The sequence below is a fragment of the Echeneis naucrates genome, chromosome 7, assembly GCF_900963305.1.
Source record: "Echeneis naucrates chromosome 7, fEcheNa1.1, whole genome shotgun sequence".
NCBI classification, from domain to species: Eukaryota; Metazoa; Chordata; class Actinopteri; order Carangiformes; family Echeneidae; genus Echeneis; species Echeneis naucrates.
Window position 1 is genome coordinate 1906549 of NC_042517.1, and position 16827 is coordinate 1923375.

The following is a 16827-nucleotide window of genomic DNA, read 5'->3' on the forward strand; positions in this document are numbered from 1 at the left end:
ATATAAAAAAGGAGTCGAATACAGGAATATGTATGTTGAAGTAATTTCAGTGTAAATAAGATTTTTTTTCCCCACATTTATCGACTTCCGGAGACTTTTATTTTCCAAACTCCACATTAATTGTGTTTAGCCCATCAGCCTCAGCCTGAACGAACAAACGCACAAAACACACAAGTCGACACAAACTGAGCGGAAGTGGAAACGAGGAAGGCGCGGGAAAGTGTGGTTGATTGATCAATTGATGTTGAACGTGATTGATTGATATCCAGTTTTGTGATTTGTGTCTTCTCGCTCAGAGGTTGTCGTGGCCGAGTGGTTAAGGCGATGGACTAGAAATCCATTGGGGTCTCCCCGCGCAGGTTCGAATCCTGCCGACAACGTCAGGTGTTTTATTTTTACCTGCGGGCGGCTGACGTCACTCAGAGATCACGTGACCTCACTGCCGTGCAAAATGCGAACCTACAATTAACACACGGGCATTTTTTCTTTTTTATGTCTCTGCACTGTTAAAGTAAAACGTTGTCCAGGCTTTACAGCACTATGTGCTGCAACTACTTCTTGTTTTGTTGTTGTTGTTTTTTTTGTTGTTGTTGTTTTGTGAAGATGTGCCCAAAACAAAATAATCAGTTATTACTTGACGCATCCAGACATATCATTTGGATTTCATGACTGCAAGAAAAAGAAGTAGCTCATAGAAAACGCCCCCCTCTTTAAAAATAAAAGTTAAAAATTAACTAGATTTGGCCTGAACCCTCATTAGTTACCTAAAAGAACCAAAAACAACAGAAGTTGTCATTTCCTGTGTAACTGAGTGTGTAATATTTATTTGTGATCATTGATATTAGACATAATTTGCTGTGTTTTATGGTGACCACAAGGTGTCGCTGCAGGATCTCTTTCTTCATACATACGTGGTTTTGTTGTATCTCCTTGTGGGAATTACCTGAGCCATATGATTTCTAAACAATAAATATGTAGTCAGATTGATAGACAGATTAAATTTAATAATCACAGACTAGGAAACATTTATGTTGCAGCAACATGTTATCAGAAATAACAAATAAAAAAACAACAACAAACAATAATGAATGCAAAAATAGATACAGGAACAAAAGCACACAACTATCATTATTATTATTGTTGTTGTTGCTGCTGTTAAAATTTTTTATCGTTAGATGGATTTTAAGACAATATATAATACAACACACAATTATAATAATAAAAATATAAAAAAAAAAACACTGAAGTCTCGCGGTGTTTCTCGCTCATTTATCCTCTGGTGACAGGAAGAGGGGGCGGGGTCATCTGTCTCGTCCCCGCCTCCCGCCTCCTTCCCCCTCCCGGCCGGCCTACGTCACCAGCCGTCGCTATAAAAGCCGGAGCTCCGGCGGCCCCCCTCAGCAGCAGCGTCTCCGCCTGTCGGACCTTGGAGGGTCACATTTACCCGAAACTTCTTTTCAAATGGGCCCCGTCGCCTAGCGTTCCCCCCCCCAGCCTCGCCGACTGAGTTGAATTGGGTGCTACTGACTAACAGGTGAGACACCCCCCCCCCCCGGTGTTTAAACCGGGTTTTCTAACGGCCGGGGGGCGCAGAGCTAACGATGCTAAGCTAGCTGCTGATAATGGCAGCTATTGTTTTCCTAAACTCACACAGAATAACAATAAGAGCTTCTGTTCTCCTTTTTCTTCTCATAGCTTTGAGTTAACCGACCATTTTAATGTTGAAGAGATCTTATCATCTTTACTTTTTATTTTGCTTTTGTTTCTCGTTTGCTGTCGTTGTGGTTTTTTTTTTATTATTATTATTTTGACAGGAAACTGAAAAATACCAAAATGTCGGTTTGCTGCAGTGACAGTCCCAATGTAAACAAGGGACAGATGACGTCACCGCGACAATCTGCAGCTTCAGTGTGTTAAAAAATTAAATACTTATAATATTAACCTTTTTTATATAAACTGTGCATTCACACCATGAGACCTGTCTGGTGTATGTGCATCATGTGTCTTCCTGTCGTTTTTGCTTTGTGTCTGCAGTGAATGTCAGCTGGATGGTTTTTTTATTTTTATTTTTTTATTTTTTTTCATTTTCCTCCGTGTAGTCGACTTGTACATACATGTGTGCATGTTCTGAGATTTCTTTATTTATGTATTTTAGGACGATTGCTGCCACATTATTTCATCGTGTATTTGCAGTGTTGGCAATCAAGCAAATCTAAAATCTGTAAAAACCAGCTGAACACTTTTTGGGGCGGAAAATGAAACGGCAGTTGTGAATAAATATTCCCTTTTTATAGTAAATGTAACAATTTAAGTGGCTAACTGATGTTTTTAAAAGAGCCTCGCTCTAGTGGATTAATGGTTAATCAGGATAATGATAACTTAGATGGAAGGAATGTCAGTACACCCCAACAATGAAGTCATCATAACATCCAGTTTGAATCCATTTGTGGGCATAAATGTTTGATGCTTTGGTGAGTAATGTCTCTCTGTTTTCTGCCTCCAGGTTTCCATCCACAAAGACCAACAACAGAAGAATGGCAGCTATTCCAGCAGGCGGTTCACTTGTGGCGACCACTGACTACTACCGAAGTGAGCCTCCCTTCCCCCACAGTCCATTATCACACCAGCACACAGGAACAGGCCAACTCCCTCCCCCTGCCTGTTTTATTTTGTCAGCAAAGATAACGCAGTGGTATCTGTGCAGTTTTCTTTGGCTTTCCCCGAGTGGAAAATGAACAGTGACCGTAGCATTAATCGTCGTTGTTGTTGTTGTTGTTGTTGTTATTATTATTATTGTTATTATTATTATTATTATTATTATTATTATCATTATCATCAGCCAGGATCTGAAACAATGAAAGAGCAGATCTTTGGACTTAATTTGGTCTGTCCCTTCACCCATGTGATCTCGTGTTCAGAATGCTGAACAGATTTGCAGCCTGTCTCAGTAAATCAAATCAAAGCCGTGTGTTGGTGTTCAGCGTTCCCTCTCTGGCTGTGGTTATATAAACACGGAAAAATTGATTTTAATTATCCGCTTACATGTCATCTCCACCCCCTAATTTTAGAAGACATGATGGCTATGACAGAAAAAAACCAGTGCCCTCCCGTCGGGTCCAAATGTAACGCCTACATACATGTCGTCATGATTGCTCGTTCTTTCCACCTGCAGGGCGCATTGGCTCAACATCCAGCAGCAGCTCGTGTGGCAGTTCGGAGTACAGCGGGGAGGTCATTCCACACCATCCAGGTGAGTGTGGCTTTGTGTGTTCCTCAACATAAATGTGAGTGATTGTTAGTTAAACAGTAGATAAAAGGCCTGGGACGACACTTGTTTTTTTTGTTTTGCTTTGTTTTTTTGTTTTTTTTTCAGTTTGAGGAGTTCAGGCTTTCTGCCAACATAGATTTCGCTAAGTGAGTAATAATAGAAGGAACACGATGTTCTGCTCAGAAACAGTTCCTGGAGTGTGTCACTGCAAGAAATCCAAATGTTTCATTCCGTCAGAGCGTATCGCCACACTTCCTATTTTCTGCATTTCATCACAGCCCCCTGTTGCTCGCAGACCTCGTAATAGTCCAGCCTGTGATCTCATGATTGCTGCAGTTGAGTAAACACTTGCCTCGATCACACAAAGCACAGTCAAAACTGGTTGAGTCATCTCGGGTGTCGTCCTGCTCAGAGATGACATCTGGTCTGATCTGGCTCCGTTCAGTTCTCCACAACCAGTGTTAGTAAGACCTGCTGCACTGGTTAATATCTGACTTCACCAGCAATCCTGGATTGCCCCGCAATGTGAGAACAACCGGGGCTCACAGTTAAATGTCTGGTATCAGCTTGTCAGCGTTAAACAGTCAGGGGGTCAGATAGTTTCAGAGAGCTATAACAGTCACACACTTGGTTCACAGGTCACGCAGCTGTGTGTGTATATGCAGCCTGTTCAGTACTACACTGTTTGTTCTCTCAGGCACATGGCAGTGAAAATGTGTATTTCATAGTAAAATCATAATTTTTGCAGCAACTTGGAAAATAACTTAAATTCTATTACAGTGTAGGATTTAATTACTGTTCATTATTGGAACATTTTCAGTACTTGCTTGGTTCTATAGTAAAGTTTTGTCCTGAAGTATCAAACTGTTCCTTGGAATGGTCATAAAGGATAATTAAAACCTTTTTTTTTTTTTTTTTGTGTGTGTGTGTTTTTAAATTCTGTCAGCTCACCAGTTCAGATTACTGGATCACACAAGAGTGACAGCAGTTAAATCTTGACCTAGAATCTAACTGTGGCACTCCGTGGTCATGCTGTGTAAATGCAGCTGTTCAGAAACTAAATGAAGCGTAACAGGAAGTTTGACACCGTGCCAAAATGTACAGTCGAGTCCTGAGAGGGGAAGCCTGGGTCACCTCAGACTCGCATACAGATACATGCACTCTTCAGTCAATCATATTACTTCACTGATGACGGGAGGTGCGAAGGGCTGTTTAATCCTGAGGATTTTCAAACTCTTCATCCAAGCCTTCCTTCACCGTCAAAGTAAAATGAATAGAGGCCGACTCATCTTTTAATTAATAATTAAATCAAATTAAGCTTTAATGCTGTCATCTGTCTCCACAGGACTCCCCAAGCAGGACTCTGGCCATTGGTGGTCCAGTTTCTTTTTTGGGAAGCAGCCAGGAATGACCCCCCTGACTGAGGAGGCACAGATGAAGTAAGTGAAAGCACAAAGCATCTTAATTCTCTTTTGACCTGATCATAATCTTCACTTTGTACGTCATGTTGTATAAAGTCGCTGCCTGTCTAGCAGTAAAACCTCTTTGGGTTTGTAGATGATGAAATCCCAGTTTGGTCACTAACCATGTAAATTTATCTTTATAGCATCAGCTGCTTTAATCAGTCTGTCCTCTCCTCTGCCTCGCAGGGCGGGCGTCTCTGGGGCGGTGACTAATGGTCAGATCACCTGCGTTGCCAGGGAGATGGTTATGCAACGCCAGGTGAGTGAGAGCAGCGACGCAGGAAGTCCAACCTCCTCCTGATCCTGCATTCTCATTCCGATGATCAACGGCACACCTCGGAGGAGGAGGGGGGGGGGTCAGACCAACGTCCAACGCTAGGTGGCGGGAGGATGTCCCGTTTACAACCTTTAGTTTTTTTATTATTTTCTAACATTATCCATTGTAGTATAGGCTGCCTTACTTATTTTTGTTTTTTTTTCCATGATAACCAAAAAACAAGTGAAAATTTAAAAAAAGGAAAAAAAAGATAATGCAACTAAGATTTTTATTTTATTATTTTATTTTTTATTTACAAAAAGCATTTGTACTGTTCTGTGTTTGTAATACTGTGGGGCAAAGACACATCCACTTGCCTTTTTGTTAAGCATTTTCACCTCATCACCTTGTGATTGCAAATACAATAAAGTAGACTCTTGCAGCCTGATGCTCGTTGTTGGGTCACTGTTTGTTCTTGTACACTAAAAGCAAAAACTGTATTGTGTACACTTCATGTTAAAGAACATCCAACATAATGTTTAAATATTCCTGAAGAGCTTCAGGTTTCTGCACCTTTTCCAGCACCTCTCTCTCTCTCTCTCTCTCTGCCTCTCCCTGGTTGTCAGGAATGTTTTTATTTGTTTAATTTGATGAGTCATCTGGGATGAAATGACCAAAGAAGGCCCTGCAGATAACCGTGTCTTTGTTTGCCAGGGAGCAGTTCGCCGGGTTGTACAGCGCTATTCTAGGAACAAAGTAAACACAGAAGGAGCAGCACTGCGTCCTGTAAGTGCTGTTGCGGTGGACCCACAGTCTTGAGTTGTGTAACTCTTTGCTGAAAGTCAGACAGACAACACCTCTGGAAACTGAGGTGGGCGGCTGTCCTGGAGGAAATAAAACATTCTGTATAAACTGGGCTCAACTGTCCAGAAACCAAAACCTGTCAGTGAGGTTTTGGATTTCTGGGATTGAAACTGAATGCAAAGTCTTTTATTTCATATCAAGTGAGCTGTCAATAAATACAGAGAATGTAAAATCTGTGTGTCTGATATGAGGGTCAAATTTTTGCTCTGAAGGTCTGAAAATAATAATTATAAAAGAAAAAAATCGTGATTTTCTGTTAAATAATTAAAAACGTTCCCAGTTAAACTGACGCCAGAAAAGACCCCGTATGGTGTCGTCACGGTATTACTGCCAGGTGATTGGCCAGGTGGACAGGTGCTCTTTAGTCTCCGCCCCCCTGAGGGCGGGGGAACACCGCTAATAATAAATAAACCAGCTGAAACGGCGGCAGCTGTTTCCTGAAAACAACATGGCGGCCGAAGACGCGCCGGAAATCACCTGTGAGACGGTTTGGAGCGCGGAAACCGGATGTTGCTTCACTTGACGAGGTAAAAAGAGTTAGTGGTGTTTGTTTTGACGTCACCCGCTGAAGTTTCTTTACCTGTTTCAGGTGTTTCATTGGATTTGTTCTTTCCAACCTTCGGGACCATTCAGCTCCGTGTTTTCTCCGACCAGAAGCTAAAACAGACATCCTTCCTTTTGGACTGGATGGATTCTCATTGCAGTTGTTGAGGACGTGTTGTAACCTTTGTCTGGTTTTGTTCACACAAAAAAAAAAAAAAATCTGTGAGCTTCACAGTTTGCTGTTTTCTTGTCTTATAGCCAGTTTGTGCACTTTTGCGTTTCCTTTAGCTGCACACTAACACCTGTGTTTTGTGTCGGAGTGTCGGACTCACCTGTTTGTGTTCGGGTTGATGTCGTGTCCTGCTGCTGCTGTTGTGGATCACCGTACATTCACGCAGTTGTTTTCTCTCAACACAGTTTATTTCATATCACATTTAACATTCATGTGTGAAGACTCGTCAGTTGTGCGTCTGCTGTGTCCCAACGTGTTTCACGTCAGGTGTGTTGCTGAGTTTGGAGATCCTTTGTCAGGAATAAAAGGCACAAAGTGGCTGATATCAGCAGCATACAAACAACAAGCAAAGCAGATGTGGAGTTTTTTTTTTTGTTTGTTTGTTTGTTTGTTTTTTTTACTGCACAATGCAGGGAGCGACAAACTCTGAGAGTTGTCTACTTGTTGTGTTTTCTTGTGTGCTGACACTCACTTTGTGTGCGGTGTTTGCTCCAGCTGCTCTGACTGATATAAACACACAGATTTTTGTCTGTTTTTTTTTTGTTTGGATTGTGTCATTGTTTTAATATTTTTGTCATTAAGTCGACACAGTTTTTTTAACTGTGTGTTATCTATTTTAAATTTCTGTCAGAACTGAAACACCCAACCACACAAATGCACGTCCAGCTCGAACTCGAACTGGGCAGAATTAATAAGAATATTAGCTGGTTTCGTTGCTGGTTGTGAAGGTCTGTTTCATCAGCTGAGTTCTTCCCAGTTTTAAGCCCAACACCTTTTTGATCTGTCAGCTTATTCAAGTTATCATGCGGAAAAAAAATCTCCCTGCTGACTCTGGCAGAGTGCAAATCCTGACACGAGGATTTTCCCACTTGACTGTAAAATGGGTTTGTGTAATCACCGCTGTCCCCCATTCACCCCCCCGCCCCCCCCCGATATCTCTGTCTGTCTCTATGAAACAGAGGAAAGACAAACAATGGCCGACGCTGCTGCAAAGTGGCTGCTCTGCATGACGGAGTTAAAAGGTTGAAAAGAGGATTTGTTCTGCGGAGCTGTGCAGCCGCTCGTCCTCCTACGCTGCACTTTTTCCAGGTCACCAGGTTCTCGGGATTGGGGGGCGGCGGTGGGGGGGGGTTGTTGTTGAAAAGCCGGATTGAAGGAGTTCATTTTCTCTGAAGCTGAGACATTTCTGACAGACTTGTCATGACTTTGGTCTATAAAACATCAGAATGCAGGCAAAATGAGAAAGCTGACAGGAAGCTGTCGACGCATTTGGTGATTAATTGCAATCAATTTCTACGTCGGCTGAGAGAGTAAATCATCAGACACATTGTCCACTGTGTCCATTGCACTGTCAATTCCAGAGCAGCTGAGAGGGCAAGGAAATAGGAAGTTTTCCGGATTTCTTAACTTCCTTTCCAGTCTGTTCGCCAAAGAGGACAAATCGTCTTCTTCTACTTGACGCCTCGGTCGGCCGGGTTGGTTGGTTTGGAGGTGGAGAAGGGAAGAGAAGAAAAAGCGTGCAGGTCAATGTCGACCATGAAAGCTTTGCTTCCGATGCCTCCTGGTATTCCTGGGAAGAGAAGGATAAGCAGTTTAAACCTGATGTTTGACGCTCGTGTTCTGTTTTTATATCTTAGAAAGTTCCTCCGGCTGCACTCGGTTACAGAAAAGGAAGGGACTGGATCTAAATCAGCCATTTCCCCCTTCAGATTTATGTCCTCGGTGGAAAGCACTGGGAATTTGAATTGACCCAGATTATGCCGTGTGTATATGTGTTGTGTAAGTTGACGCCCTTTAACCTGCTTTTCTGAGCTGCAGAAGCCCTTAAACATTTTTTTTTTTTTAAATCTCAGTCTCACTCTGACCACATTCATCATTCTGGGAACAGACACATTCTTCCTTCATCTGCAGCTCACCGTCCACGTTGGGCTTTGCTTCTTGGCCCCGTGTAGAGAAATCTTAATGCTGCAGGGGTATTTACTTATTCTGACTATGTGCTAACAGCCTTCCCAGTCAGAAGGGAAGGGTGTGGAGTGGGGGAACTTCCCAGATACATGTAGAGGCATGCTGTGTGGATGGATTACCAGGAGGCGTTGTCATGGTGATGCAGAGGTTGACGTGTGTCTGTTTCTGTGTGATGGCGTCGTCCTGACAGCTGAACGCGGCTGAAGAAGGCTCCGGACTGGACGGTAGATCTGAGAAAGAGAGCACGAGAGAGAACCGGTTCATTTAAAGAAATACTAAACAGATTTGAGTGTGATATGTGAAGTTAAAAAAAAAAAAAGGTGGCGGTGTTTATAACCATTTCTGTCTGAGACCATTTTCAGGAGAAGGGTTGTTTTGTTGATATTTCTGTCCCGGGCCTCGAGCCAAATGTGCAGCTCTTCAGCTTCAGAGGCAGATCAGATGATATTTAACTGCTCACAGAACTCTGTTTCTAATTTCCATTCATGCTCCCTGTGGCTCACCTGTCTTGACTCTTGTGTTTTTTTGTTTGTTTGTTCGCCCTCTTTCCTGAAACTCCAATGACAGAATGAACTTTTCACTGAGTCGCAGTTCAAAACTCTTGATGACTGTAAAAAACAGCAGCTGTTTGTTTGTTTTGTTTGTTTTTTTTTTTCAAGCAAATATTTGATATTACAATCAACAGTATTGTGAGAATGCGTGATATTTCTACAGAAGAAATATTCTCTGGTTATAATGACTTTACCTCCCCTGTAGAAGAGGTGAGAGACGACTCCTGAGCTCAGCTGCTGCTCAAAGTGTGCAGGGCTACATGATCATTTTTCCATTGACCGCTTCTGACAGATCACATTTAAATGAATCTAGATAATCCAAAACGTTCAACTGTCACCAGTAAACCTGTCGGACAGCATTTGCCCCAAACTGGTTACACAATAAACATCATTTCTGTCCCTGAAGTTTGATGCTGCCTTCAATCAAACATTGAACGAAACTTGTGACATACATCAAGCACACAACTTCAGTTCACAATATGTTCCCTTCAGCTGTGGACAGTACACTCAAGTCAGGCTTTAAGTGTGTGTGTGTGTGTGTGTGTGTGTGTGTGTGTGTGTGTGCACATACTTCTGTAGAAGTGGTTGCGGGCGAGCAGACTGGCGGGAGAGTTGACACTTGTCATGGCGTCTGCAGAGTGTCCGACCTATAGGGTCACCCTCCTAGAGAGAGAGAGAGAGAGAGAGAGAGAGAGAGGTCTGGACTCATCTCGGTCCTCAGAGCATCTGAATTTCTGCTGCTGAGGAAATTACCCACAGTTCACAGCGTGGTGACGTTTGACATCCGGTTACTATGGTTACAGGGAGAAGCCCAGAAGTGTTATAAGAATGATAATTGGAAAAAAAAAAAAAGGGGGGGGGGGGGGGGGGTTTGTTTCTGTCCATACACATTTCAATGAACGTCCTGCTGCAGTTTCTGTTTTTACGTGGCTGAAAACTTTCACGCAGACAGGAAATAAATCAGCCGTAGAAAAAAGAGATGCTTCGAACTTGTTTTCTCTAGACGAAGCGCATCGGGCAGAGAGACGGCGGGATGTGCTTGTGAAACAAAAGTAAATACTGTGAGAAATAATGTGCAAACACAGGAAATGATTTGGTGCAGTGAGCGCCAGTTCATTCACACTGTAAGCCGGAGCTATAATTAGACACTCCGCTGACGTCTGCACGGCCCAATCACCATCAGTTTTTACCCCCCCGGGGGTCACAGCTACACCAGTCACCTCCTAAAGGTTCCTGCTTCGGATGGACGGAGTCCAGCGTGAAGTTCAGGACCCGGCTGGAGCTGATGGAGGAGACGGAGGCCTGGCTGTTATTTGGCTGACGAGGTGATTTAGGTTTGTTGGTTCAAGGCTCGTCCGTTCCTGTTTCTGTTAGTTTTAGATAAAAGTTGCTTTTTCAGGCAACACAAACTGTAAAAATATTTGCTTTTGTGTTAAAATGTTTGTGTGGTGGGGGTCAGGAGAATACACTGACTGTTTGATTTGGGTTTATTTTTTTTAAGCGATAAGATTAGGTTTATCAGGGGGATCAGGGTTCTGGTGTCCCTGCTGGACCAGGATGGATTTGACGTAGACTTTCTTGTTTGGCACTAAAAAGAAAATGGAAATGAAAATGAATAGACTGATATGGCTTTCACTTTTAATACATTCTTATATATAAACTTTTATTTTTTTTATTGATTAAATTAGTTTTTTACGTTAAAGTTCAACACAGTCAGCTGTGAAAAAGATTTTTTTCTTTGAATCAAACAGCTGATGATTGTTTCTGATGCTTTACAACGCGGCTCTTTGTTTCGTGCATGTTTTACTGATTTGCTCTGAGAACAACTTTCCGAGTCGGACTCCTGGTTGTGTAAGTGCATGTGTGCGCTCCGGGTCTGTGGTTCATATGTAGGTGACCTCCGGCTGATCGGATCCTCGCTCATTATCGACAGCCCTTCAGCATCAGGTCAGAACGATGCTGATCCCAGCATCGCTCGCAGTATCAGGACCAGAAGTGGGAAGTGCACTTCTGAAGTGCACTTTGAAGCATTTCACTTAAAAAAAAAAAAAGTTATGATGCCGTTTTTGCATCCTATATCTGACAAAAAAAGCTCTTTAGGCCTGAAGGTGTCACAAAGTTTATGGTGTTGTGACAGGTTCTGGATTATTTTTGCATTAGAAACTTGAAATAGGACCTGCTGTGATGGATCGTTCTTACTTTTCAGAGAGAGAATGAAGACCTGCAGCTTTTGGATTGCAGGATGGAGTTCTTGTTGCCTGAATCATTTTTCACGGCTGTTGCTGCTTCTGTCATACAAAAACTCGTCTTGCATAAGACCGATCCCTCAGTGTAATGTAGGGGAAAGGTCGCAGCCGCCCACTGTTGTTCCATCCTCCTGTAGAGTCCGTCCGCTTTTCTTCCCTCAAACGTCTAGTCTCTCTCTCTCTCTCTCTTTCTGATACACACATACAAATGCTCCATGCTTCTTTTTTTTTTGTTGTTGTTTTAATTCATTTTTTGTGTCCAAGGAAGAACAAGAGGAAAAGGATGAGAGGAAAGGAAATTAATTTGACTTCACAGATAAAAAGGAAATGTGAAGGAAACAAAGGAGGAGTGAAAAGTAAGTATCCATAATAGGATGGGAGGAAAGGAAATGAAGGCTGGAAGGAGGGAAGAAGAAATGGTCAAGAAGGGAAAGGCACAAAGATCATACAGATGGAAATGTGTTAGGGAGGAAGGAAGGATATGTCAAAATATAAATCATATAAGTCAGCTCATGTTCATGCACCTCTTAAAGACCCACCTGGAACCAGGTCCTCAATCTGATCCCTGCTGACGGAAACAGCTTTTGAGACCCAAAGCGGCGCTCTGCAGGAATAAAATGTGCAGAAAGGAAACTGCAGGTCCCCTCTGACAGGACAGGAATGACTGTGCAGTTTTGGGTTTCGTCTGCGGCATAGGAGTGGCTAACGGTTTTTTACCAGAGGGTCAAGTAGCATTCGAGAGAAAAGGTCAGCAGCAGATGCTCCGCGACTTATTTTAGCTCCGGTGTGGCCTACATTCGAGGCAGATGTAGATCAGGGGTCACGGCTTCCCCCCTCTGTCGTGACGGTGCAGAAAACAAAAAAGGTGTTCTTTTGTTTTTCTGTGTCCGTCTCTCTGCTCCCCGATGGGTGAACCAACGATGGCCCATCTATCCTGCATCATAACACTTTTTTTCCCCTTTTAAAGATATTTTATTGGAGGACTTCATGTTGACTCTGGACTGCCAGCATTAAGCTGTCTTTTTATCCGGATTCAATCTATATTCACCTTAAAACATCGTCTCTCGTCTTCGTCTTGATGCGTACGAACAACAATAAACAACATTAACGGACTGAGGACAATGAGGCTGCGTTATTTATCCGCCTGTTTTGTTTTTGTTTTTTTTTTTTGGGAAAACCTTCTGAAAGCAGATGCAGGCTAAAAGCTGCGACCCAGACCGCCTGCCTTTCAATCTGACTCTGAACAGAACTCGACATATTTTCTGCTCAGCCTCTGAAATGAAGCCGTCCAGCTTCGTCTCTAATCCGCTTTGCCTTCCAATCCGTCTGACCGGAGCGGAGAAAACTGCACCGTCTCCACTGTGGCGTCATCTGAACTCTAATCTGGATTTATTCTGATGTTAACTGAGACAGGATTGATACATGACACGCAGCATAAACATTTATTGTCTGCCCTGTAGATCTAAAGTGAATAACTAAAGAAACAACTTTGTGTGTCACATGACTACTTTTGTCCAGTCACATAAACGGAGTACTTTCATGGATGATAATCCTCACATTGAAAGTCCTTAATGAAAAGTAAGGATGGTAACGGTAGCTGGTGGGAACAAAGGTATGACGACTGAAGGAACATTTAATGTATTAATATTCTGGTTTGACCAGTTTGGAGCCGGTTCAGAGGAAATAAAAAGTATCTCAAATTAATCAAATGTCAAAAGTGGATTATTATGATTTGGTAAATAAATGTAATCTCTCTGAACGTCTCACGCTGCTGCAGCTGCAGTCCAACTATACAGTTAGAGGGAATTTCATTCAAAGCATTAAGGATCAGTTTTGTTTTAGTTGCCATGTAGGGAGATTAAAATTGAATTGACTTGATGGGAGCGGCCATCTTGGCGCTATCTGGGAGAGGAGGCTCCGTCCTTAACTTTAATCCTCGATGAAATGCTAATGGCTGAGTGGAAACATTCAGCACCGTGCAGTCGTCACGGTGGAGAAAACCAGCAGCACAGGCCAAAATTCTGACTGACGGCTGAATGAAGCAGGATGTCACTGTGATGTTCCCGTTTTTTTAGACTTGGTTTGACTTTTCAATCAGGGAAATGTCACACTGCTGAGATATCACCTCCGTGAGAAGGTGACGGACTACACGACGCCTCGGCCAGCGGCTGTCTCGTGTGCTCAGGCTTAATTAATGAGTTGGTCTAATATTAGCACCAAGAAATACAAGGCTCAAATTAGAGCTGTTTGCAGATCGTGACCGACTGTTGGAAGTCACAACGTTACATTTGGAATCGAACTCATCAGGTTAATGAACCAAAGGTCACACACTGGACATGGTGTTTGGCTGCTGTTCACTCTGTGCTGGTGGCGATTTTTATTTATTTATTTATTTTTTTGAAGACTCCATCTGAACTCCACGCTCACGTTTTCCACTTTCTGGGAGAAACATTGTTTTATGGTCCTGGTGTTATTTTTATTTGTTTGGAGTTTTTTTGTGGCATCTAAGAAGCCAACATCCCTGTAAAGAGCAGCCAGATGATAAAACAAGTCCAGCTGGAAGACTGCGGGTCTCTCTGAGTAAATTTGCTTTTGTGTCGTGTTTTTCTTCAAACACAGAGATTTGAACCTTTTCCTGTTATGGAAATTGTCATTGTATGAGTTTTACCTTCTGGGTTTTGTTTTTTTTTTTTGTTTTTTTTTTGGGTTGACAGTGTGAAACTGTCAGTGTTTGAAAACATCTTAAAGGTAAAAGCAGCTCCTAACTCGTAGATTCGGTCCAATCCTTAAATTACAGAGATTCATAAAGCCACTTGGGTGTGATAGAAGTCTGGGAGAGTCGCTCCATCACGCCGTCCATCGTCTTCCTCTTACCCACAGTTGGGTCGGGATGTGTGGGATTTTAAGATGGGAATTCCATGCCTTCCTTTCTCCACCTTTCCAGGACACATTCCCAGGCCAGATGGGACATGTAGTCCGTCTGTCACCGTGTGGTCTCCTCCCACCAGGAAAGCATCCACCGAAGAGTCCTTCTGTGTTTTCTTGTTTTCTTCTTGTTTTTATTATTATTATTTTAACTTCACGCTAAAACACCTGACACCACATATTTAACGGTTGTGGTTTCGCCCTTTGTGTTGTGCGTTCCTGCTTTTTTTCTTCTTTTTTTTTTCCCCCCCTCATGCCCCACTGCGAAGTTCAGTCTGCGTAAAGGTCACTCTGCACAAAGGTGACGAGAACCTGCAGGAGGAGGAGCAGAGACACACGAACACACACAGCGACACAAGTTTACACACAACTAATAGAAACGATGAACTCACTTCATCGTTGTGTTATCAGTTTATTTTTGTCAGCCAGAGTCAGTTTTATGGTAACAACGAAAAATTTAATCCGTCTGGTCTTCAAATCTGTTTTTGCTGATAAACAAAAGTACAAATTTAATCAGTTGAGACTGATAAGAGGAACTAGAAAGAGGCTGAGGTTTAAACTCGACAGGAAATGAATCCTTGGTTTTCTTTATTGTTAGAGATTTCCCCGAGAGCCTGGGCGCTGGTGGGGGAGATGAAGAACGGGAATGTTTCCGTTGGACGGAAACTGATCAGATGGTTAAATTATAGGATTCCATATTGAAGTTGTTTTAAGGTGAGTACCAGAGGTTTTCCTGATATCTCTCATCAGTTTGTGAGCTCCTGTTTTGGAGCTTCAAGTTTGTAATTTGTTGTTTACTGAGCAAATAAATCAAGTTAGAAGTAGGGCCGTTTCCCCATAGATTTCAACACAGTCGTTTCTTTTTACTGCCCCTGATCGTTTGTTCGATTTATTAGATTTAAGATGCATTTTTCAGACAGGAAGTCCGTTTTTAAAAATAGTTCACAGCGTTACAGTGACCTTGCTGGTTTTCCTGTCGTGTGTGTGTCTGTGTGTGTGTGTGTGTGTGTGTGTGTTTGCGTGTTTGCTTTGAGTGGCGCTCTGCTGTGCTGCCAGGCAGCCGGTTCAAGGCCGCTGCCAGAGAACGGCGGGAAGCCCGGATCCATGGAAAAACAGTTTTTTCTTTTCAGAGGCCAAACTCTGTGTGTGTGTGTGTGTGTGTGTGTGTGTGTGTGCGTGTGTGCGTGTGCGTGTGCGCTGTTGGCAACTTTGCAGAAATCTGACTCCATTAACCTAAAAGCAGAGCAGGTGAAGGTGCGCCTGCAGTCACTGATTTAGCTCTCTGACGGATGTTTTAGCCTCCACAGTGAAAGAACACGTTTCCACTGAAAACTGAAGGCCATCGCTGCAGCTTCACAGCCGTGGATGTCTTCGTCTGCGGAGATCATAGAAAGAGCTGCAGCTGACAGACAGACGATTTCAGTTTGATTTTTAGTTTTTGGGTCTTTAACTTGTATTTGGTGTGTCTGAGTGCTGCTGTTGTGTTTAAAATCAAAGATGTTTCAGTTAAGTTGATTGATATTTGGTCTTAAACAGGCTAAAGTCAGGAGGTGGCTTCGTGAAGATGCAGACAGATTTTCATTTGACGTGTAAAATTCCTTTTGAGATGTTGGCAGAGGACTTTCTGTCGGTCAAAGGTCCCACGTCGTGCACGTCCTCATGCCCGTGGGATGTTTTCCTGGTGAGGTCGCTGAAGCCAAACTGGTTTAACTTAGAGATATGACTGTGCAGGGCAGGTGGACCGAGAGAAACACACAACAACTCCTGGTGTGTGTGTGTGTGTGTGTGTGTGTGTGTGTGTGTGTGTGTGTGTGTGTGTGTGTTATCACCGGAATGACAGCTGTTGTTTGTTTGTGTGTCGTTTGGCCGGTTGTCGTTTATTTACACACCAGTTTGAGGGTTGAATTTTAAAGTTTTGGGTTGTTAATAGCTATTATTAATTACTCTCACTAAGTCCAGAACGGCGATAAAACCGTACATTACTCATCATTTCCTTTGAGTCCAGTATCGTCTGTAAAGCTGGAGGAAAATGTAGTTTTGTGGCGTTGTAGTTCGTATCAGGGCGGACAGATGACGTTGACTTATGTAAGTAGACCGAAGTGATGTTGGGAGAGGAGAAGCAGGGATATGTTTTTTTTTTTTATGTTATTTGGCTGTTCAATCATTTCCGTGCATTTAACATTACAAATGTGCAATTTAATTGTTGTTAAATTATTGTTTCGTATCAACATTGCACTTAATTATGACATTTGGTGATTTAGTAGCATCGTTTCATATTGTTATCGGGGTGCAGTCCTCTATTTTCAAATGATTACAAAAAGAAGAATGATGATGTTAATAACGTTTAGTTCCAGATACAAATGGAAACACTGTGTGGAAAAGTAACTGATCCACACACAACCGCTGCTGCGACTGCAGACATTTAATCGTGTTTTTTGACAAATAACAAATTCTGTTAGACAGGAACGTCTAATGGGATGCTCTTATTCTGAAAGGACCAAAAAGTCCTGCAGA

The 16827-nt window shown here is 42.6% G+C and overlaps 1 protein-coding gene and 1 non-coding gene across 2 annotated transcripts; both read left to right on the top strand.

Annotated features, from left to right (window-relative positions):
- Positions 1-298: 298 nt before the first annotated feature.
- On the top strand, positions 299-380 carry trnas-aga (transfer RNA serine (anticodon AGA)). Its single transcript has one exon. It is a non-coding gene; the product is annotated as a tRNA-Ser (tRNA).
- Positions 381-1407: 1027 nt separating this feature from the next.
- ppdpfb (pancreatic progenitor cell differentiation and proliferation factor b) lies at positions 1408-5435 on the top strand. The gene is made up of 5 exons (XM_029505588.1): positions 1408-1534; positions 2504-2589; positions 3173-3250; positions 4614-4707; positions 4918-5435. Exons 2-5 carry the CDS (start codon positions 2535-2537, stop codon positions 5030-5032), a joined length of 342 nt encoding a protein of 113 aa, XP_029361448.1. The 5' UTR covers positions 1408-1534; positions 2504-2534; the 3' UTR covers positions 5033-5435.
- The last annotated feature ends 11392 nt before the right edge of the window (positions 5436-16827 follow it).

Excerpts from the sequence above, each read along its gene's own strand:
- ppdpfb (XM_029505588.1), top strand. The coding sequence starts at position 2,535 with ATGGCAGCTATTCCAGCAGGCGGTTCACTTGTGGCGACCACTGACTAC. Across the intron at positions 3,251-4,613 it reads GGTCATTCCACACCATCCAG|GACTCCCCAAGCAGGACTCT; the intron begins GTGAGTGTGGCT and ends CTGTCTCCACAG. Across the intron at positions 4,708-4,917 it reads ACTGAGGAGGCACAGATGAA|GGCGGGCGTCTCTGGGGCGG; the intron begins GTAAGTGAAAGC and ends TCTGCCTCGCAG.